The sequence below is a fragment of the Dromiciops gliroides genome, chromosome 2 (assembly GCF_019393635.1).
Source record: "Dromiciops gliroides isolate mDroGli1 chromosome 2, mDroGli1.pri, whole genome shotgun sequence".
Lineage (NCBI taxonomy): Eukaryota > Metazoa > Chordata > Mammalia > Microbiotheria > Microbiotheriidae > Dromiciops > Dromiciops gliroides.
The window spans coordinates 701440178-701464506 of NC_057862.1; the positions used below are offsets into that span (position 1 = coordinate 701440178).

General features: G+C 43.6%; 1 protein-coding gene across 1 annotated transcript; it reads left to right on the plus strand.

Moving 5' to 3' along the window:
* LOC122739690 (zinc finger protein 606-like) lies at positions 1 to 16000 on the plus strand. The gene is made up of 4 exons (XM_043981337.1): positions 1 to 266; positions 1873 to 1918; positions 8183 to 8308; positions 15839 to 16000. Exons 1-4 carry the CDS (start codon positions 127 to 129, stop codon positions 15998 to 16000), a joined length of 474 nt encoding a protein of 157 aa, XP_043837272.1. The 5' UTR covers positions 1 to 126.
* The last annotated feature ends 8329 nt before the right edge of the window (positions 16001 to 24329 follow it).

A 24329-nucleotide genomic window follows, 5' to 3' on the forward strand; every position in this document is an offset into this window, starting at 1 on the left:
TTGGAGGCCTGGGAGGAGTTTAAGGCAGGAGAAGGGATCCTTGCAGTGAAGGGCAGGGCTTTGGGAGCAGAGGCGGTCAGAGTGCTGGAGCCTGGCCCTGGGGGTGATTGGAGGAAAGGGCTCATCATGAGGACCTCAGGGGCTGGATCGGGAGGTGCTCTTGGGACTAGGAAGAGCCTTCCGGAGCGGGCTGGCGGGAAGCCGGAAGTCTTTGAGCTGAGATCCCTCTGCCTTCCAGAAGCCAGCTCTGTGCTTGCAGATCCCAGGTAGGTCGGGGCCAGGGCCCCCCCCCCCCCACACATCCTGGCTTTTGCTGTCCTTGCCCATTGGGTCTCATCCTGCAGGTCTGCCAGAAGCACGCCTGCCTCCCCGGCCTGGCTCCTGGACCAGCTCCCCTGTGTCTTTTCCAATCACTTCCTTGATATCCTGGCCGACCGTCCTGAGATTTACCGTGGGATCCCACTTTCCCAAACTTCAGACTTTGCCCGTAGGGATCCAGGCATCCGGCTTCAAGCCTTCCCAGCAGGACTCAGGTGGCCTTTCTCCCTGCCCCCACCTCCTGGTTACAGATTCAGTTGTTCTGCCTTCAGACCGGGCCCCCTGTCAGGAGCCACCTTCCTGTCCCCAGACCCCTCCTCGGATGCAGGTACCAAAGCTCTCTCTTGGCTCCCTTTATCTGAATCTGTGGCTCTTGGGCTGCTTCCCTCTCAGATCCCAGGCCTTTGGCTCCCTTGAGGGATTCCTAGCCTGAGGGCTCCCAGAGGCTTCCAGGAGTCCTCCTTGGCTCCTATTTACACCTCAGGACAGTCATCTGGCTTTCCCAGGCTCAGCTGTCCACCTGGAACCATTCTGTCCCTCCAGTGTCCCTGATCTCCCTGAGCTATGCCTCCCAGACCCTCCCTCTGCTTCACTGCCCCCGCTTCTGTCAGAGCTCTCAGGTGCCCTGGCAGGGGGCCCAATCCCAGACTGGGTTTTGTCTCCCAGTCTCAGACTTCCTCTGGGCATTCCAGAGCCCTCCCTATCAAGTTTCCTAGCTTGTCTCCGTCCTATTTTGAGCAGTCTGTTATCTAGATAATGCCTGTGTGTTAGTTGAGGAGAGGGGATGCTGGGAGGGCAGAATACCAGTTGGATGGAGAGCTCTGTGACTCAGGGGTCATTGAGGCTCTGACTGGGTGAACCCCTTCTGCCTCTTGTGTCTCTGTAGAAGAATTGGGAGATGGGTGGGGCAGAAGGAGAGTAGGAGAGGGAAGGGAGTAGTCTTCCTTTTCAGACCATCTTCATTTGTAAGCCTGACCCTCCCCATTTCTGGCTTCCCTCTGTTTGCTGGATCATCTCCCCTGAAGGCAGGACCTGGGTCTTTGTAATTCCCTTGAGACCTCACCCAGTGGAAATTCCCATTGGCCAGCTCTCTCTGCCTAGGAAGGGAGAGGAAAGAGCTCTCCCCTTCTGGGATCCTTCTCTTCCCCCAGCTCAGTCTGCAGAGGAAATAGGACTGCCCCAAGCAGGTTTTGGTTCAAGTCCTGACACCAACATGGGAGGGAAATTAGAAGTTTTATTATAAGGTACAACAGATAGTAATCCCCCAGAGTATGAGCCCAGAGGCAGTCAGCATGGGATTGAGATTATGGGGTACAGGAGATGGGCTCTTCTGTGCTGAGCTAAAGAAGTGGGGAGGGGCTTTCCAGGTGGCTCCTTTACAGTCTTATGGCTATTGGAAAGGCACAGAATTAAAACATTCCACCTGTTAGTAAGAACTTTTTGTGGGGCCATAAAGGGTGGGGGAAGCAACTTCCTGAAGTAGATAAGAACTAGGGAGAAGATGGAGGAACTTTACAAAATGGAGTCACTTTGGTTGCTTTGCTACCTACACAGGATTGGAGAGAAAATGGCTCCTGGGAGCAGCAGACCCCTGGCCCAGGTGAGTGCAGTCCATCCACAGCCTTGACCAACATGAGCAATCTGATGAATCGAACAAAGTAGTAACCACTCTGCCCTGCTCTCATCTTCTGTGCTTCAAGTTGATTCATTTTTTGTGGCTGAGCTTTCCCTTGTAGCATCTGAAAATCCAGGAATAGCCTTCACATTGGAGCTTTGTCTGGACTGTCCTGGAGTAGAAGAGTCCTGTACCCTTCCCCAGCTCTCTCTTTCAAGGAGGTTGCCTTTTTATTTTAATAAAATAATTTAATAAAATAAATAAAATAAAATAGATTCTTAATAGTATTTGATTTTTCTCAATTACATGTAAAGATAGTTTTCAGCATTCATTTTTGTAAGATTTTGAATTCCACATTTTTCTCCTTCCCTCTTCTCTCCCCAAGACAGTAAGCAATCTGATATGGGTTTTATATGTCCAATAAGGTTAAATCTATTTATTTATTTTTTTTTGTGAGGCAATTGGGGTTAAGTGACTTGCCCAGGGTCACACAGCTAGTAAGTGTTAAGTGTTTGAGGCCGGATTTGAACTCAGGTACTCCTGACTCCAGGGCCGGTGCTCTATCCACTGAGCCACCTAGCTGCCCCTAAATATATTTCCTTATTAGTCATGTTGTGGAAGAAGAACCAGAACAAAAGGGAGACCCCCTCAAAAAAGAAAAAGAAAACAAAACAACACATATAGTCAAAATATTCCACTTTGATCTGCATTCAGACTCCATAGTTCTTGTTCTGGATGTGTGGTGAGCGCTTTCCTTCATGTGGGTCATTGTAGAAGAGCTAAGCCTATCATAGTTGGTCATGGCACAATGTCTTTGTCACTGTGAACAATGTTTTCCTGGTTCTGCTCACTTCACTCAGCATCAGTATCATGTAACGTCTTTCTAGGTTGTTCTGAAATCTGCCTGCTCATGATTTCTTTTTCTTTTTAATCATATAAGTGTTTTATTATTTTCTCCCATTTGTCCCATTGTATTTTTTTAAGGAATTGTTTTCTTCAGTCAATTTTTGTGCTTCTTTTTCCAGAGTAACTCTAATTTCCCTCATTTCTTTTTCCACTTTTTCTTCCATCTCATTTGGTTTTTAAAGGCCTTTTTGAGCTCTTCAAATAAGGCTTTTTGGTCTTGAGATGATCATCTTCCCACTTGAGTCTTCACTTGGTAGGCATTTTGACAAACTCATCTGAGTTTGAGTTTTGGTCTTCCCTTTCACCATAGAAGCTGTCAATGGTAAAAGTCCTTTTTTGTTTCTTACTCATAAAGATGAAGTCAGCTCCTGGGGCACAGGGCTCACTGTTACAAGCTTCTTACTGCTCTCAGCTGCCCCACTCTCAGCAGTGTGGAGCTGCTGGTGGGTGGAGCTGCTGGTGAGTTTGCTGAGCCACCCTCCTCTTTCACCCACGTGAGACTGACTTTTCCTGAAGTCTTCTAAATGATCTCAAGTAGGAGGATTGTGTGTCTCTGTCTTTTTGTAGGTTCTGTAGTTCAGAATCTGTTTAGAGGCTTGATTTAATGTTGTTTTTGAGGGAAACACAGGAAAGCTCAGGCAGCTTCCTGGCTTCTCTCAGCCATCTTTGACCTCAATTTTTAAAAACTTTGTGTTCCACCTTCTCTTTCTCCTTCCCCACCTCCTACCCTCAAAGAAACTGGCAAAATTTTTCTGATTACCTGAAACAGAATCCAGGTTAATGAAATATAGCTTTTTTTTTTAAAGCAATAGGGGAAGCCACCTTTCTCCATTGTTGTTTATTGCTTTCAGTCATATTCAACACTTAAGCCTGTTTACTTTTTTTGGGATAGAGGGTGGTTTGCAAGGCAATTGGTGTTAAGTGACTTGCCAAGGGTCACACAGCTAGTAAATGTCGTGTCTGAGGCCATCCTGACTCCAGGGCCTGTGCTCCATCCACTGTGCCACCTAGGTTTTCTGGTTTGGGATTTTCTTGGCAATTTCCTTCAGCTCATTTTACAGATGAGCAAACTGAGGCAAACAGGGTTAAGTGACTTGCCCACGGTCACACAGCTAGTAAGGCTCTGAGGCCACATTTGAACTCATAAAGATGAATCTTCCTGATTCTAAGGCCAGTGCTCTGTCAACTAGCTAGCCCTTCTCCATCATGGTTACTCTTATTACCAAGTATTTTACAATGAAGAAATATATGCTGTAGACAAATGAAAACAATCATAAAGCAAAGGCTTCAGCTGTTTTGCCTAGGACACTTCATACCTGGAGTAACCTCAAGTCCTCAATGTAATAACAGATAAATCTCCACTCTGCTGGAATCCATATCACAGCATTCAGTGCAGTCCAGAGTCTGATGAATATCTTGTTATATTTGAATTTATTTTATTAAACATTTCCCAATTACATTTTTTTCCCCACAACAAACATTTGTTTTCCATTTACATGTAAGGGTAGTTTTCAACATTCATTTTCATAAGATTTAGAGTTCCAAATTTTTCTCCCTCCCTCCCTTTCCTTCCCCCTCGCAACCAGGTTATATATGTACAATCCACAAGTGTTCTTTTTATCAGTTCTTTCTATAGGGGTGCATAGTAAGCTTTCCTCATTAGTTCCTTGGGATTGTCTTGGATCATTGCACTGCTGAGACTAGTTAAGTCATTCACAGTTGCTCATTGAACAATACTGCTGTCACTATGCAAAATGTCCTCTCAGCTCTGCTCACTTCACTATACATTTGATGTTCATTAGTCTTTCCAGGTTTTTCTGGGATCATCCTGTTTCTCATTTCCTGTAGCACAAGACCATTCCACTACAATTATATAACACAGCTTTTTCCATCATTCCTCAACTGATGGACATTCCCTTGATTCTCAATTCTTAGCCTCCACCAAGAGTTTGCTATAAATATTTTTTGTACAACCCCCCCCCCTTTTTTTTTTTGATGGGGCAACGAGGGGTTAAGTGACTTGCCCAGGTCACACAGGACACAGTGTCAAGTGTCTGAGGCCTGATTTGAACTCAGGGCCTCCTGAATCAAGGCCAGTGCTTTATCCCTGCACCACCTAGCTGCCCCCTTTCCCTTTTCTTTTTCATGATTACTATTGTTAACTGTTTTCCCTTCCATCCTATTCCTTTCCCCATGATATTATTCTATTATCCATCTTCTTTCATCCTATCACTCTTCAAAAGGGATTTGTTTCTGTCTGTCCCCTCCCCCACTCTGCCTTACTTCTTTTGCCCCTCTCTCTTTATCCCCTTCCCCATCTATTTTCCTTGCTTAGAGAGATTACTCCACCCAATTGAGTATGTACATTATTCCCTCCTTGAGCCAATTCTGATGTGATTGAGGTCTTTGAGCCAATTTTGATGAGTGTTAGGCTCATTTACTGCCCAGATTAAATAGATTACTCCACCCATTTGGGTGTGTCTGTTAGTCTCTCCATGAGGCTGCTCTGATAAATTTAAGATTTTTGAGCCTTTTCTGATGAGTGTAAAATTCATTTACTGCCCTGCTCCTCTCCCATCTCTTCTCCCACTCCGTAAGCCTTTTCCTGTTACTTTCATGTAGGATTTCGCTTCTGCCCTTCCCCCTCCCCCCTGGACCCAGGGGATCGCAGCCAAAACCTGGCCTCAGACACAAGACAGTCCCCCAGTTCCAATTTTTTTATGGTTCTCTGGGGTCTTGTATTTGAAAGTCAAATTTGCCATTCAGTTCAGGTCTTTTCATCACAAATATCTGAAAGTCATCTTTTTCATTAAAGTCCCATTTTTTCCCCACTGAAAGATAATGCTGAGTTTTGCTGGGTAGGTGATTCGCATTAGGGTAAGGGTTAGGTGATTCTTGGTTTAATCCCATTTCCTTTGCCCTTTGGAATATCATAGTTCCATGCCTTCCGGTCCTTTAATGTATAACTGCTAGATCTTGTGCTATCCTGCCTGGGGCTCCACAGTACTTGAATTCTTTCTTTTTGGCAGCTTGCACTATTTTCTCCTTGACCTGAGAGCTCTGGAATTTGGCTATAATATTCCTAGGAGTTTATCCTTTTGGGATCTCTTTCTGGAGGTGATCGGTAGATTCTTTCAATTTCTATTTTAGCTTCTTCTTCTAGAATTTCAGGGCAATTTTCCCTGAGAATATCTTGGAAGATGGTGTCTAAGCTCTTTCCTTGATCATGTTTTTCAGGTAGACCAATAATTTTCAGATTATCTCTCCTCGACCTATTTTCCAGGTCAGCAGTTTTTCCCAGAAGATATTTCATGTTGCCCTCTTTTTTATTCATTTGGATTTGCTTTATTGTGTCTTGGTTTCTCATAAAGTCATTTGCTTCCATTTGTTCAGATCCTAATTCTTAGGCAATTATTTTCATCAGAGCTTTTGTACCTCCTTTTCCTTTTGGCCAATTTGACTTTTCAAGCTGTTGACTTTTTTCTCATGTCTTTCCTTTATCACCCTCATTTCTCTTTCCATTTTTTTCCTCTACCTCTCTAACTTTATCTCAAAGTCCTTTTTGAGCACCTCTGTGGCCTGAGACCAATTCATAATTTTTCTGGAAGCTTTAGATATAGGGGCCCTGATGTTGACATCTTCCTCTGAGGGTGCCCCTTGGTCTTCCTGTTACTCAAACTTCTATGGTCCTCACCTTTCTCTGTTGGCTCATCTTGCCTTTCTTTTAGCCCCTTCAAGTGGGGCACTGTTTTCCAGCGCTGCAGTCTCCCAAACTTAAGAAGTCCCAGGTGTATGTATAAGGTATGACTTAAGGAGAATCAGGTTCTTCCCTGGCCCGGCCTGTTTCCTGGTCTTAGATGACCTCAGACCAACTTGCTGATCAACCAGCTTTGTGTGTTGTGGTTGTTAGCTCCGATGAGCCTCTGCACCTCCCCCACCTGGCCACTGCTACTCAAGCCTACCACCTGGGTTCTCAGTAGGGTGTAAAATCCAAGTTCTGCCTCAGTACCAGCATAGCCCCTGTAGTCTCTTCCCTGCCCAGGGCTCAGCCCTCCTCCCCAGACTGTGAGCTTAGTTTCAGACAACACTGGTGCTTCAGCTGATTCAGAGGCTCTGGGGGTCTCCTTCTCTGGTGAGGCCTTCCTGGGACTGGATCTGTGTCAGGGTGACTGTGGAGTTGGGTTCGACTCCTGTATCAGCACAGCAGCTCCCTCCTTCTGACCTTCCAAGCTGTTCTTGGTTAGAAGATGATTTCAGCACATTCTTCTGTGAGTTTGCTGCTCTGGTATGGCATTATTTGGATGGTTTTTTGAGTGATTGTGTCATGAGATCACTGAATATCTCTTTAGAATCTTGTTCCTGCTTTTAACCTGATAAGACTTTATTTCAGCCATTCAGGAAGATCTTGAACTTTATTCTTTGTTTTTGTTTTTGCAGGGGAATGAGGGTTAAGTGACTTGCCCAGGGTCACACAGCTAGTTAAATGTCAAGTGTCTAAGGCTGATTTGAACTCAGGTCCTCCTGAATCCAAGGCCAGTGCTTTATCCACTGCGCCACCTAGCTGCCCTCTTGAACTTTATTCTAAGTGATCATATTAAACGTTTTTGCCCCAGGATGCAGTGTGCCTGCTGGTATTTCACTGTGATAAAATAATGGGATTTAGCAGATACTCAAAGGCCCACCTGGAGATTAATCTAAACTGATTGCATTGAATGAGAGTGATTGACTGCTGATTAGCCTGCTTCAAGTTAACTAGATTGTAAGCACATCTGGCTAGCCCTGAAGAAGGTATGGTTCTCACAAGCTAAAAACTTGGAACTTAGCTGGATATCACCTTCAGGTCCAGTGAACCAGTGGATTTGGATGACACTAACCAATCAGCTTGAAGCAGTGTGTAAGGACCGCCTCTGCTCTGGATCTATAAAAAGCTTCCACACTCAGTTTGCTGGGAGTTCATGGTTGAAGCAGGTTTGTGGTGGACTTGAAGAACCCCACCATGCAGGAACTCTCGGTTAGATAGGCCATTTTCTTAACTTTCTGACCTCCCCGTGAATACCTGGTATGCTTTAATAAATGCTTAATGCCCAAAGACTGTGCTAAAGCTTCTCATTTAAGGCAACCACACATTTAGATTTTAAACTTCACATCACAGACTTTTCTTAAAGTTGCATCAGGCTCTTACTGATGGGTTTCAAGGGTTGATTCTGACTCTCATAAAGGGTATGAGCTTTGGGCAAACCCCTTCTCTATGCTTCAAGTTTCCTCCTGTACATTGATGAGGGCTGGACTGTTTAGTTCTGAAGTGTCTTTCAGCTCTTTCTCCTGTGACTTTTGATGATTTAGGAGACAGTGACGTTCAAGGATGTGGCTGTGGACTTCACCCAGGAGGAGTGGGGCCTCTTGGACCTCCTCAGAAGGAGCTGTACAAGGAGGTCATGCTGGAGAATGCTCGACACCTGCTCTCCCTGGGTAAGGACGATTCCCTGCAATCAAAGGGAAGATCCTCCTTCCCTCCTGTGGCAGGCTCTGGAGCATCTATGAATTATTAGAGACAGAAGAGTGCTGATCTCCAGTGTCCAAGAGAAAGGTTCCTTCTGCTTTCTGTTTCTCCTGTAGAAAGTCTTTGCAGTGTGTGAAACCTGAGGGTTCCCTCTGTTGCTGTTGAAGCTGACTCTTACCACTCCTAGTAGCTTCAGGTCAAAGATCTAATTTGTGTTGGAGATCTCAGACATGGAATTATCTCAGGAGTTATTTAGTCTCATCTCCACCTGGATGTGAGTTTTGTCTGCCAAGACTGCACACTTCTTGGGCTGCTTTTCCTTGAAACCCCTTCCCTTTGGGATGGTCTAGTTCTGGAATATTCTTTCCTTTAACAAGCATGCACTGGTCCACTCACAGCTCTGAGTTGTGGCCAGTGTAGCAGGTCTGTCCTCCAGCTTCCTTCTTCCTACCCTACAATTCCAGCAGAGATGGTAGGAAAGAAAGGGAAGGGAAGAAGCATTTCTATTTGTACCTGCTCCTTGCCAGGTGCTTTCTTTCCCATATTGTGTTACTTTGTCCTGAGCAAGAATCTTCCAAGTTTAGGTGATACTAGTTATCCCCATTGACAGTCCAGGCAATTGAACCAAACAGTTAAGTGACTTATCCAAGGGCACACAGCCAGGCACTGTCTGAGGGCCAGCTTTAAAGTCAGGCATTCCTGACTGCAGGCCCAGGGCTCTCTCCACTGCTGCTCTATCAGCTGCCTCTAATTTCTAGAGAGTGGAAACCTGCAGTGAGTCCATCCTTCTATGAAGACCTTGATCTTCCCCTAGCCTCTCCCCAAAGCTCCCTAAAATAAATGTTGTGGAAACAATCCTTCAGGCATCCTGGGAACCATCCTGTGGTCCTTGCTTGCAGTGCCCGTTCACTGGCAGGAAGAAGAGACTGGCAGAGAAATAGAATTTGGACCAATGAGGGTTTCTGGAGTTTGCCTGCAGGAGACGCTCCCCTGGAGTGGCAAACTCCCTGAATGAACAGCACCCAAGGGTTACATAGGTTTCAGGGAGTGAGGAGCAGGGTAGGGGGATGGGGCAAAAGCTGACTCATCAAGATCCCTGTAGCTGGGGCTCAAGGGCTGATCTGGCACAATAATAAGCCTTTTACCTGGTTTGGGGGTTAGGAGTTTCTGCCAGAATGGGCCATGATGGAATGTGGGCAGAGGATTTGGCTGATTCTCAGAACATGTTTACAACAGGATGCTGTGGCACATCATGTTCTGGGTTACTTGCTTTATTAGCCCTGAGGGGTGAGTACAGACACATAATTGAATATAATGCAGTGATTCTCAAAATGGAGCAGCTGTGTATCCACACCCCCTTTCCCTAAAGGGAAGTAAATCCCAAGCTTCTCTCCATGCTCATCCCCAACTGGTTTTCCCTGCCCAGGGCTTCCTGTTCCCAGAGAAGATGTGATCTCTTATTTTGAGCAAAGGGAAACACCATGGATGCTGGAGCAAGAAGGGCCGGAAGCGCCGCTGTCCCAGGTGAGTGAGGTGAAAGCAGTATAGGAGACTTGTCATTACAAGAGGCTTCTATGTGTTGTGGTGAAGCAAGGGCTTGATTTGGGTTCAGGAAGATGTGCCTACGCAATTCTTTGATAGGAAATTTTTAGCGGTGGCCTCCTGGGCCAGTCCCCTTGAACCCCATAACCTCAGTTTCCCATCTGTACAAGGAGGGGGTCGGACTTCATGGCCTTTCAGTTCCCTTCCAGGGATCAATCTATGATCCTATAAGCAGTGTCACGTTTGTAATTAGGAGCATGAAATTCTCCTCAAAGTGTAAAAGGGGCCAAGGCTTTTCCATATGAGCTCTTAGACCTTCAAGTCACCAAGCACAGAAGGGCCTGCTACATGCCTGGCCCTAAGCACTGGGGACATAAAGAGATACAAGGGCTTTCCCCTACTCCCATGGAGCTCACAGTCCTGGCGTGGCAAACAACACACCACAGCTATGTAGAAGTCCCACGATGGACAGGAGATAGTTGGAGCTGGTCAACAAGGGAAGCCCTAAAGTGAAGGAGGGCTGGGAAAGGCCTTAGTGTGGAAGGGGGCTCCAGCTAGGGCTTCAGGGGAGCCAGGGTGGGCATTCTAGCCAAACAGGGAGAGGGAGGAAAACCCATGGTGTCAGACGTAAGTGTCCTGTTCACAGAACAGAAGGCGAGGCCCTCACCACTGAGTCTAGCATATCTGGGGCAAATGGAATGAAAGAAGCCTGGAGGAGTAGCAGAGGCATAGGGGATGAGTGCTTTAGCAGCCCCAGAGAGGGGTTTTATATTTGATCCTTTGCTGGGCAGCCACTTACTGGAGGTTAAGTAGGTGGTGACATGGGTTCAGGTGAGAGCTTTAGGAAGATGAACTCCGCAAACTGGGGTGAGGAATGACGGACTGGGGAGATGAGGCAGCCAGACCAACCAGCAGGTCCCTAATAACCCAGGTGTGAGGTGAATGGCCCTTGAACCAGACAGACAGGGACAGTTTTGGGGAGAGAAAAGGGCTGTGTTAGGAGAGATGTCACACTGCTGGGAATCACAGGACTTTGGAACAGATTGAACATGGGGGTAGCGGGTGTGACTGTGGGAGTCCAGGCATGCACGCACTTCCTCTGGAGAGCCTGGACTCTGGGAGGATGCTTCCAGAGAACCTTAGGAACATTGGAAGAAAGGATGGTTTGGGGGAAAGGGATGAATTTCCTTCTGACATGGTAAAAAGGAGAACCAGGAGGTAGACGACTGGAGGGAATGAGATTATTTGCACATGTAAGGGATTTGCTTTAGTGAGCAGAAAGATGATCTTCTTGTCTGATACTGAGTTCAGAGAGGAAAAGGAAGGGCTCTGATTCATGTGAGATGAGGGGGATGAGGTAGCTCTTGATAAAGGTCACCCTTTTGAATAAGAGACCAAGTTCTCAGGCGAGAAGGTAGATGGAGGGGTTGGAAGCAAGGCATAAGGGAGGCGTGGGGAAGATTGAAAATATTTGGAAAAGCTGCTATGTTGAGAAGCACAGGGATTCAGGGTGATGAGAAAGCACTGCCTTGCCACAGTGGGGCCCAGCTGAGATGACGTACTTAAATTTGTAGTGACCCAGGAAGCCCGCTTTAAATGATTTTTTTTTTTCCTCTTTCCATTCAAGAACACAAGAGGAGGAGAGAAAGGCTACTGCCTTAGTTGGAAGTCATCTAAGGCTAAGCTTTGCCTAAATCCTCAGCCCAAGTCCCCTTTCTGGCTCCATCTGTCTCATTCTTGGAGAACCATTGGTCAGGCTCATGGAGGTGACCACCCCCTGAGTTTGGGGAGCTGGTAGATAGAGACTCCCAGGTGTGCCATGGTATGAGACCCTTCAGGAGCCTAGAAAGGAGCCTCTGTTGGGTCTGGTCAGTTTGCATCAGGCTTAGAACCTGAGAAAGGTGACTACCTAAAGGTGATTAGGTGTAAAAAAAGAGCTAACACTTGACTGTGGCCAGAGTATGCATCTGACAACTAGGAGGGAGACCAGAATGTGGGGACTGTGGCCTGGTGTCAGCTGTGGGCCTAGTCAGGCAATTAGTAAACACTGGTTAAGCACCCTCTGTTTTTGGTGCTATGGCAAAGCCCTGAGCATACAGGGGAAGGTAAAAGACAGTCCCTGCTTTCACAGAGTTCACAGTCTACTATGCAAACATGGGGATGGTTTAGGAAGAGACAACAGCTCATGAACCTCACTCTTAGCTGATCTCCTCAAAAAAGAGAGGGTGCTGGAATGGACAGACGTTTAGTTCAACAGGGAAAGCAAAGAGGGAGTATAATAATGGTTTAAGGAGAGCAGAATGAGGAAAGAGTAGAAATCAAAATAATAATGTTAAAAATAATAGCACACACTTATTCTTCAGGTCATTTTTTTCAGTCTTTTCTCATTCTTCCTGACCCCATTTTGGGTTTTCCTGGCAGAGATCATGGAGTGGTTGACCATTTCCTTCTCTACCTTACGTGACCCAAGAGTAAACTGAGGCAAATAGAGTTAAGTGACTTGCCTGTGGTCACACAGCCAGTGTCTGAGGCCAGAGTTGTACTGGGGGAAGATGAGGTCTTTCTGACTTCAGCCCTGGAATTCTGTCCCACTGTACTAAGTAGGTAGTATTTACAAAGCACCTACTATGTGCCGTGCAATATATAAATATGATTTCATTTGATCCTCATACCTCTAGGAGTTAGGTGCTATTATTATGCCCATTTTATAGATGAAGAAACTGAGGCCTCTCTGACCAGGGTCACAAGACTAGCTGGTTTCTATAGTGAGACTGGAGCAAGGGTCTTCCTGACTTGAGGTCCAGCATTCTACCCATTGGACCCACCAGCTGTATTTTGACATTTAAGTAGAATACTGAACCTGTACCTATTGCTTGCTGCCTCTAGGAGGGAGGAGGAAGGGAGGGAAGGAGGGATAAAAATTGGAACCCAAAGCTATAACATTTCAGAGATAATTTCACAAATGGAATAACTGCATCAATTTAAGTGTAATGTCTAAAAATAACTTTAGCTCTGATTTCTTAAGGAAATAAATAAGCTTATTAGGAGTTTTACCAAGTAAAAAAATAAAATAAATAGAATACTGTAAAAAGCTTCACACACATCTGGGGTGGAAAACGGGACAGTCGGACAAGCTCTCTTGCTGAGGGATGGAAATGCATTTTTGTTTTTAACTTCTTACCAGTCAATAAAATGAATTACTGGTTACTATATAAAAGATGCTGACTAGCTGTGTGACCCTGGGCAAGTCACTTAACCCCAATTGCCTCAGGAAAAACAGAGAGTAAATAAAAGATGTATTTTTCTATTGGCTCATCCAAAAGTAGGATATTAAATGATAAATGGACATGAAGGCTAATTGCAACATTTTACTTTGTTCTTTTTTTTTAAAGCAGTGTTTATCTTTAGAACCACCTTTGTAAGGATAGAATTCCTTCAGGTTTAGTTTGTGTTTTCTACCACAGGCAAATCAGCAACACTTTTATTGAGACTCTATTGAATTACCTGTCTTACCAACCCATTCTTTTGAGCAGCTGCCAGGGAGACAAACAGTAACATAAATGGAAGATTGGGTCAGATCAGGACATGCCTCGGCATTGCAATGGTGGCACTTTAAGGTCTGTTTTGTAGAAAGCTTGTGGGCATCCTGTATGGTTTCCTATGGCTTCTACCATGCATGCCTGGGGAGTCATGGTATTCTGAGCCTGTTACCTCCACAGCCAGTGTGCACACTTATGTAATATCTGAATCTGGTGGTAACAGCTCTGATGAATCGGAATTGCAAGGCACCTCAGGAATGAGAGAACTACTAAGGTGTAATGACAGATGACCAGCGAGGGTTTCTGACAATTTGCACATGTATAAACAACCTTCCTGGAAGTTTGGAAAGAATTTGATGTTGATTAATTAACTGAAAGAATATGTTGCACTTAGTTTGAAGCAGTCAGAGTATGATGTAATCATTGCATGATCACCAAAATTATTATTATATGGACTGATCATGATGGTTTGGAATCATTGGAGAAAGAATCCTATTTTGGTTAACATGTGCATGTTTGTTGTCCCAGAGGAAAAAATATCTTTGCAAGATATTTGGGCCAGTATTACTGCTTAAGGTGCCATTTACAAATTTTTGGTGCCACCCCTTGGACCACTGTCTAGCACCTCCAAGAGCTTTGTGAACTACTAAATGTGAATAAGGGATGCAAGAGGACTAACAGTGAATCATCCTGTCCACTTCCTTATGAAAGGATGATGGATTCAAATTTGTTCATGAGATATCTTTCCAGACAGTTATGTTTATTACATGGCATTCATTAATGTTTTAGTGAGCAGAGACATTTAAAGATAATTATAAACAAGGAATAAGTAATGGCTAACCCCCAAAATGCAATGAGCTAGAACAAAATATTATGCCTTAGGCAAATGCAAAAAAAGCAAGTGCTGGCATTCATCATGTGATTTCATGTACTCCAGCAGAAAAGTCAGATTGAAATTGATCCCCAGGACAATTGCATTATGCTTACTGATAAGTTAGATTATTAAAATAACAGGAATATTTACCATATGTGTACCAAATGGCATAATGTTTATGAAGATTGAAAGTGCAAGCAGTGAAAGTGAAGAGGCAAGACTGAAAGTGGAGACAATTTGTCTAGTACTATGACCAGAGCAGGCCCATTCACAAGGTTTGAGTTGTAGTCTTACCTGCTGGTATTTGGGTCAAGACACTCTGAACCATTCTGAATTCATGACCTAAGTTGTGAATGTAATGAGAATGCCAGACCTGCCTATGTTAGAGGTTTGTTGTGAGGACCCAATGTGACTGGTGTATGAAGCTCTTGAAAATAAACTCATTCTCTCTCTCTGCAATACAATGATGAAAGACAATTCCAAATACCTGTTGATGAAACATTGTCCACCTCTAAAGAAAGAACAGATATTGATGGAACAGAGAGTGAAGCATGCTATTTTTGGCTTCCTTTTTTTTTTTTTTACTGCCTCATGGAGAGGTGAGGGAGGGAGCAAAGGAGGATAAAAATTGGAACTCAAAGGTATAATAAAATGTTTATTACTTAAAGAAAAAAACTATTTTCACATGTTATAAGAAAAAGATTCTATTAAGTAAATATAGTCATCCTTCAGATAGAGCTAATGACAGTTGTAAATGGTTGATTCTACCCATTTAAGTTTGAAGACTTTTCTCTTTGCCCTGGGGGAAACAGAATGTAAATCACTTTATACTCTACCAGTAAGGGAAGGGGATATAATTATATATGTGTGTGTATATGTGAAGGTATGTCTATTTGTTTCTTTAGGAAAGATCAGGCTTGAAATAAAAGAGGCTCCTGCACAGACAAGCTTTTCTGTGGAAGAAACTCAGCAGCAAAGATGCATGAATAATGGTCCCTCTGACTTTGCTGGGAGAGAAATCTGTGCTGTAAAGGAGGGAATCCACCCTGGGGAGGTAACTTTTGAATGTAATCAGTGTGGAAAGACTTTCCTATCTAGGTTCCGTCTTGTTAAACCAGCCAGAGAATCCACACTGGAGAGGTAAATATTGAATGTAATCAGTGTGGAAAGACTTTCCTATCTAGGTTCAGTCTTGTTAACCATCAGAGAATCCACACTGGAGAGAAAACCTTTTGAATGTAATCAATGTGGAAAGAGTTTCACATGGAAGTCCCTTCTTGTTATACATCAGAGAATCCACACTGGAGAGAAACCTTTTGATGTAATCACTGTGGAAAGACTTTCCCAATGAGGTCCAAGCTCGTTAAACATCAGAGAATCCACACTGGAGAGAAAACCTTATGAATGTAATCAGTGTCGAAAGACATTCAGGAAACAGAGAAAACTTGACTGATCATCAGAGAATCCACACTGGAGAGAAACCTTATGGTATGTAGTCAGTGTGAAAGGCATTCAGAATGAGACATATATTCACAAAACATCAGAGAATGCACTCTGGGGAGAAACCTTATGAATGTAATCAGTGTGGAAAGATTTGCAAATGGAAGTCTGAGCTTGTTAGACATCAGAGCTCCCACACTGGAGAAAAAGCTTTTGAATGTAATCAGTGTGGAAAGTCTTTCAAATGGAAACCAAGTCTTGGTTAGACATCAGAGAATCCACACTGGAGAGAACCTTATCAATGTAATCAGTGTGGAAAGGCATTCACAATTAGATACATGTTCATTGAACATCAGAGAACCCACTCTGGGGAGAAACCTCATGAATGTAACCTGTGTGGAAAGGCTTTCATATGGAGGTCTGCCCTTTTTAGACATCAGAGAATCCACACTGGAGAGAAACCTTATGAATGTATTCAGTGTGGAAAGACATTCACATACAAGACCAATCTTCTTAACCATCAGACTATCCACGCTGGAGAGAAACCTTATGAATGTAATCAATGTGGGAAGACATTCAGAATGAGAAAGCTGTTCACTGAACATCAGAAAATCCATACAGGGGAGCGACCTCATGAATGTAATCAGTGCGCAAAGACTTTCATATCGAGGTCTACGCTTTTTAGACATCAGAGAATCCACACTGGAGAGAAACCTCATGAATGTAATCAGTGTGGAAAGACTTTCATGACGAAGTCTGAGCTTTTTAAACATCAGAGAGTCCACACTGGAGAGAAACCTTATGAATGTAATCAGTGTGGAAAGACATTCAGCAACAAAGAGAACTTGACTGAACATCAGAGAAACCACACTGGAGAGAGAGCTTTTGAATGTAATCATTGTGGAAAGACTTCACGTGGATGTCCAGGCTTGTTAGACCATCAGAGAATCCACACTGGGGAGAAACCTTTTGAATGTAATAAGTGTGGAAAGACTTTCACATGGAAGTCCAGTCTTGTTAAACATCAGGAATCCACACTGGAGAAAAAACCTTATGAATGTAATCAGTGTGGAAAGGCATTCAGAATCAGACAGGCATTCACTGCACATCAGACAATCCACACTGGGGAGAAACCTTATCAATGTAACCAGTGTGGAAAGGCATTCAGGATCAGACGGATGTTCAATGAACACCAGAGAATCCACTCTAGAGAAAAAATTCATGAATGTAACCAGTGTGGAAAGACTTTCACATGGAGGTCTCAGCTTGTTACACATCAGAGAATCCACACTGGAGAGAAACCTTACGAATGTAATCATTGTGGAAAGACTTTCATATCGAGATCTCAGCTTGTTACACATCAGAGAATCCACACTGGAGAGAAACCTTATGAATGTATTCAGTGTGGAAAGGCATTCACAATCAAGTCCAATCTTCTTAACCATCAGACTATCCATTCTGGAGAAAAACCTTATGAATGTAATCAGTGTGGAAAGACATTCAGAATCAGACAGAACTTCACTGAACATCAGAGAATCCACACTGGAGAGAAACCTTTTGAATGTAATCAATGTGGAAAGACTTTTGCATGGAAGTTCCTTCTTGTTACACATCAGAGAATCCACACTGGAGAGAAACCTTATGAATGTGATCAGTGTGGAAAGACTTTTGCATGGAAGTCCAGTCTTGTTAAACATCAGAGAACCCACACTGGAGAGAAAGTTTCTGAATGTAATTAGTGTGGAATGACTTTCAGAATCAGACAGAACTTCACTGAACATTAGAGAATCCACACTGGAGAGAAATCTTTTGAATGTAATCAATGTGGAAAGACTTTTGCATGGAAGTTGCTTCTTATTACACAGAGAATCCACACTGGAGAGAAACCTCAGGAATGTAAACAGTGTGGAAAGGCTGTCATATCGAGGTGAGCTTGTTAGACATCAGAGAACCCACACTGGAAAGAAAGCTTTTTAAATGTAGCTAGTGTGGAAAAGACTTTTAAATGGAAGTCCTGTCTTGTTAAACATCAGAGAACCACACTGGAGAGAAACCTTAGGAATGTATTCAGTGTGGAAAGACTTTCACATCAAGTTCTAATCTTGCTGAACATCAGAGAAGCACACTGGAGAGACCTTTTAAATGTAATCAGTGTTGAAAGACTTTCACATGGAGGTGCTATCTTGCAAGATATGAGAATCCACAATTCAGAGAAATCTTTTCAATGTAATCAATGTGTAAAGACATGCAGAATAAGATATAATCTCATACTACATCAGAGAATCCATACTGTAGAGAAATCTTATGTAATAACCGTGGGAAAGTTACACAGAAGAACAATCTTAATTTACATCAGAATCTACACTGGGGAGGAACCTCGTGAATGCAATCACTGTGGGAAAGCCTTCAGTGTAAAGTGAAGGGGGGGGGGGCGCCCCCCCCCCCCCCATTCCTCATCAGAGAATTCATAAGAGATAGGAAGGCCTTCAGTCAGAGTCCATCTCTTATCTTCTCATGAGAGGAATCATACTGGAAAGAAACCTTGTCGATGTGCTCATTGGGGACATGCTTATTTTTCTGGAACATTGAGGTTGTTGGTAAAGGTTAATTTTTTGTCATATTGTAACAGAATGGTGAAACAAAGGAAGATAATGCATGCCAAACCTCCAGCTTGCAAAACAAACAAAAAAAGGACGGCAACAGGGTCATGAACTGCAGGATTGTGTGAAAGAAGACATCTGAATGTTCTCAGAAATAGAATGTCTTCGATTTGTGTCAGTATTATGTCAACTGGGGAACAATGTTTGGAGAGGGGAAGATATCAGCATTATTTGACCATGCCCTACTAGTAAATATTGGGGAAAATAAGTCCAAAGCAGCTGTAGAGACAGATGTGACATTACTAAAAGGGTCCAAACAGCCTTCAGTGGCTTTACAATATAACCAACTCCAGTGGTTGATTAGAGAAACTGAAGCTTAGGGATTTGAAAGGAACCTGTGTGAGTTCTCTAAAAAGGTTCAAGACTAAATCCAAGAAGTCCTTCAGTGTCCTTAGTATCCAAACCCTTTAAAAATGAGAGAAATTTTTTTAAACCTCAAAAATCCTAAGAGAGCTGGAGGGGAAACTGATACCTAAAAAGTACAAGGGAATAGTGTGAGTTCATCTAAAGGGTTCTAGGCTTAGAGTACTTGCCCTACTAGTGAATATTGTAGAAAATGTGATTGAAATAAAGTGAAAAACACATTCTTTACTCTGTGTTCCATCAATATCAATTCGTTGTTTGGAGGTGAATAGTGTGTTTCTTCAGTACTCCTTTGGGGTTGTCTTGGATCACTGTATTGCTGAGAAAAGTTAAGTCATTCAGAGTTCTTCATTAAACAACATTGCTGTCTCTGTGCACAATGTTCTCTTGGTTCTGCTCTCCTCACTATTTATTAGTTCATCCAAGTCTTTCCAGGCCCTTCTGAAGTCTTGTTTGTCATTTCTCAGAGCACAATAATAGTCCATCACCATCATGTACCCCAGCTTGTTAGCCATTCCCCAGTGGATGGGCATTACTTTGATTTCCAATTCTTAGCCCCTACAAAAAGAGCTGCTATAAATATTTTTGTACAACTAGGTCTTTTTATCTTTTGGAGGATGTCTTTCGGATGTAAACCTAGCAGTGGTTTTGCTGATCAAAGGGTATGCACAGTTCCATAGCCCTTTGGGTAGAGTTACAAATTGCTCTCCAGAATGCTTGGATATTTTCACAACTCCACCAACAGTGGATTAGTATCACAGCTTTCCTACATCCCCACCAACACCTGTCTCTTTCTTATATCTAGTCACCCCTAGTAGTCCTATTTTTCAGGTTTTAACCCTGATGGAACAGACCCAGTACTGAAGGTCTCAGAGGCTTCTTTCTGGCTCCTGAAGGATGTCATGCTAGGGGATACCTGTTAGTCTCTACCCTCCCAGCTCCCTAAAGTGAGGTGGTGGTCACCTACATAAACCTGGCCAACAATTCTCCAAGAATGGGAAAGAGATTGAGGCACAGAAATCAGGAAAGGGACTTGGGCTGATGATTTATGCAAAGTCTAGCCTTGAATGATTTCCAAGTCAGGCAGTGGCCTTCATTCCTACTCATGTGCTACTGAATAAGAGAAAGAAAATCATGAAACTATACTGCCTGGTTCCTTTATACATTTAGGCTCCTTACACTCAGCTGGGCCCTCACTGTGGCAAGGCAATCTTGGACATCTCCCTGACTCCCTATGGCACTCACCACAGCAGCTTTCCCAAATCTTTTCATTCATCCCCAGTCTTCCCTTATGGTTTACTCCCACCCCAACACCTATCCTCACATTCTCATCTGAAAATTTCTTCTCCCATGTCACTGAAAAAACTGGACATTATCCAGGTTTATCTTATCTCATATAAATCAGATGCCTTCTTTTCCTTTTTGGCCCAGTCACAGATGAAAAGATTAGCCCTCTTCTTGCTAAAGCAACCCCCACCCCCACCAATGTGTGCAAATGATTCCATTCTTCCCCTCATCTACCTCAGTATATTTCCTCCTCAATCTATCCCTATTTTTCACTAATTTTTTTTTTTTTTTTTTTAGTGAGGCAATGGGGGTTAAGTGACTTGCCCAGGGTCACACAGCTAGTAAGTGTTAAGTGTCTGAGGCCGGATTTGAACTCAGGTCCTCCTGACTCCAGGGCCGGTGCTGTATCCACTGCGCCACCTAGCTGCCCCCTTGCCCTTCATTTTTTTTTTTTTTTTGCGGGGCAATGAGGGTTAAGTGACTTGCCCAGGGTCACACAGCTAGTAAGTGTTAAGTGTCTGAGGCTACATTTGAACTCAGGTCCTCCTGACTCCAGGGCCGGTGCTGTATCCACTGCGCCACCTAGCTGCCCCTTTTCACTAATTCTTACTGCTTTCCTTTGGCCACAAATAAAACCATTTCTATATCAGAGCCTCCCCACAAGTTGCTGTCCAATACCTTTCCTCCTTTTCAGGGTCAAACAGTTGGAGATGGCCATTTACAACTGGTGTCTCCAATGCCTTTTCCGGACTTTGGAACTCTCCAGTGTAGCGCCCAACTTCATTGCCGAACTGAAACTTCTTTCTCCAAAATTACCAACCATCTTGAAATGGCTAAATTCGATGGCCATTCCTCAGTCCTCATCCTTCTCCACTTCTTTGCAGCTTTGACGCTGCCTATCAGCCCCTTCTCGATACTCTCTAGATTTTGGTGACATTACTCTCTTCTCCCATTTATCTTCTACCTTCTCTCCAGAATGAAACATTCTTTCCTGCAATGCTGGTTCTTCCTACTTTCCTAATGCTCTCTGAGGCATCCTCCCAGTGGTCTAGGATCACAAATGGAGTTCACACCTCACTGCCTCTCACTCATTCATCCTCCTTACCCCATATTCAATCTGTTCCCAGGTCCTGTGATTCCCTCTTTGCAGCAGCTTTCCCATATACTACCTTGTCTTCTAACACTGTCCCTTTCTTCATTCAGGCCCTAATCACCTCACAGCTGAGACTCTGCAAGAGCGTGATGGTTGTTCCAGTTGACTCAAATCTCCCCCCCAGTCCAGTCAGTCCTCCATTTAATTGTCACATTGATCTTCCATATGACCACCTCGTCAACACCCTACAGTGGCTCCTTAGTAAATGTAAAATATAATTTATAGCAGTTAAAGCACTTCATCGCCTACCTCTCTGCTACTCTTCCAGGCTTCTTTCATCCAATCATTCCCCATATATGAGATATTTCAGTGGTATGGGCCTCCTTTCTGTTCTGTGAACAGGACATTCCACTTCCTTGACTCCATGAGTTTTCTTCCCTATTCCTGATGCTTAGAATGCTCATCCTGGATCTCCACCTTCCTCAGTCCTACTTAACTTTAGGACCATCTCTGTCTTGACCAGCTCCAAATTATCTTGACCATAGCAGGTTTCTACATAGTTTGTTGGCATGATGTTTGCCACACCGGACTGAGCTCCGTGAGAGCAGGGGATATCTCTTGCATCTCTTTATGTCCCTGGTGCTTAGCACAGGGCCTGGCACAAAACAGGCACTTAAAGATAAGAGATGGTCATTGAAAAGGAGCTAAAAAAAGGCCATGGAGTCCAGCCCCCTCATTTTATAGATGGGGAAACTGAGGCTCAGTGACTAGACCAGGAAACTACTGCTAAGAAATATCTGAAAAAGAATTTCAACTGTGATGATTAGAAATAGGAGAGACATAGTATATAGGTGATTTAATTATTGATATTGTCATGAGGGTATTAGTAAAACAAATCTATGGCAGTCTCAGTGCAAAGACCCCTTCCTTGTATTCAGGTCTCAGTTCATATACTCTTCCACTATAGGAGGGCCATCACCCATCATTCAAATCTAATTGATTGACATGGTTGGAGCTGGATTATATGAAAATGAAGCTTGGGAGGAGCTAGTGACTCAAATAAATATGATGTCAGGGAAAAATGTTGAGACCCCCACCCAGGCAGATGGGGCACAATGGTTCCCACCTAGAACTGGTTCATGCAGGCCAAATCTCATCAGTAAAGACCTTGAGCTCATCTAGATGGAAGAATCTCTTAGCTTGGGGCTGGGTTAGGTTTGGTCCAGTTGAGGTTGGATGAAATCTATGAAGGAGACCTTGGCTTTGAGTGGAGAGAAGTGAGGACTAAGAAGGGATCTCTGGGTCCTCCAAGATACTATTAATCATTATTTCTCACATAATGCAGGTCTTTCTTCCCCCATATATAGCACTTGCTTTAACTGAACACCTGGAGGCCTCTTGTAATCACAGCTTTCATATATACTTGCTTTCAGCTCACCGTGACAGCAGCTCCTCAGGCCTCACTGCAACATCCATGGTGCTTCCCTTTGCTCAAAATAAGAGATCACATCTTCTCTGGGAACTGGAAGCCCTGGGCATGGGGAATCACTTAGAGATGCAGATGGAGAGAAGTCTGTATTTTACTTCTCTGTAGGAGAATGGGAGAGGGTAAGAGAGAGCTCCATTTTGAGGTTTGTCCCATTATGTTCACGCATATGCGTCTATATCCACCCATTAGTGCTTGTAACACAAGTAACCCATGATAGGACGTGTTGTACAAACTTCTGAGAATTTGCCAAACCCTCTGTCCCTTTCCTGTTATGCTCCATTCTGGCAGAAAATCCTAACTCCCAAACTGGGTCCAAAGGGTTATTGGGACAGAGCAGCCTTCAGCCTGATCAGCAGGGGCCTGGGAATAAGACAGTCTGGGCTCAGTGCACCTTCTCCATAGAAGGATGCCCCCATTCTAAATATTCCACCATCTGGAAATTAAAGGGAGCTGGTAGTACAGTGGACAGGATCCTGGACCTAGAGGCAGCTATCCCTGAGTTTAAATCCAGCCTCATACAGTTAATAGCTGTGTGTCCCTTAGTAAGAAACTGTTTGCCTCAGTGTTCTCAACTCTCAAATGGGATAATAATATCACCAACCTTGTGAGGATTGTGAGGGTAAAATATCAAAACATTTAAAAATTTTTACTTTCAACTTATGGAATGAAACAAGCATTTCTTTAACATAGTACAATAGAAAAGATGATTGCAGATGAAACTGTACATCTAGTATGCACAATTTGCTATTCCTTTCAAATAGATAATAAAATTGTCATGTCAATTTTTTCTTCCCTTCCACCCTACCCCCACCCAACCTAGAGATGGCTACCAGAAATAGGTATGCATATGTATATGTGAATATACACATATGTAGAGATAGGTATGTATGTGTATATTTGAATATACATATGTGTAGAAATAGGTATGTATGTGTGAGTACACATGTGTGTAGAATAATTCTACATACATTTCTATTTATCCATTCTCTTTCTGGGTGCAGAGAGCATCTTTCATAAGCCTTGTATAACTAATTCAGGTTATTTTTAATAGTCCAAATAACTTGTGCACTCCAAGTCATTCTTTTTTTTTTTCTTTTTTTTTTTTTAGTGAGGCAATTGGGCTTAAGTGACTTGCCCAGGGTCAGTAAGTGTTAAGTGTCTGAGGCCGGATTTGAACTCAGGTACTCCTGAATCCAGGGCCGGTGCTTTACCACTGCGCCATCTAGCTGCCCCAAGTCATTCTTAAAATGATATCGCCATTACTGTAATGTAGAGAAAACACTTGACACAGCACCTGGCAAATAGTAGGTGAAAAGAAATGCTTGTTCCCTTCCCTTCTTTCCCACCCTCTGTGCTTGAATTTGAGGGCAATAGAAAGCATGATTAAGGACAGACTTCCTGTACCAGGGAGAATTAGTGCATTGGGTTACAAATTGGTGCTTATTAAAAAGGAGAATATTCCAAATACTAGACTCATCCCAGAGAGGAAGAGTGGCAAGGAAAAGCTGCCTGAGCAGTTTTCAGAGATCTGGCAGGCAAAATTCATGTCCACGTAGAACTTAGACTACATAACTTCTGGGATTAGTTCCACATCTGAGATGCTTCAACACTGATTTGATCTTTGATCTGCCACTCCCTAGAATTGGTAAGAGACAGCTTCAGGAGCAACAAAGGAGCCCCTCAGGTTCCTATCACACAATGCA

Bases quoted from the DNA above. Each gene is read 5' to 3' on its own strand.
- LOC122739690 (XM_043981337.1), top strand. From the start codon at position 127: ATGAGGACCTCAGGGGCTGGATCGGGAGGTGCTCTTGGGACTAGGAAG. The intron at 267-1,872 runs GTAGGTCGGGGC...CTACCTACACAG, and splicing joins TCTGTGCTTGCAGATCCCAG to GATTGGAGAGAAAATGGCTC. The intron at 1,919-8,182 runs GTGAGTGCAGTC...TTGATGATTTAG, and splicing joins GCAGCAGACCCCTGGCCCAG to GAGACAGTGACGTTCAAGGA.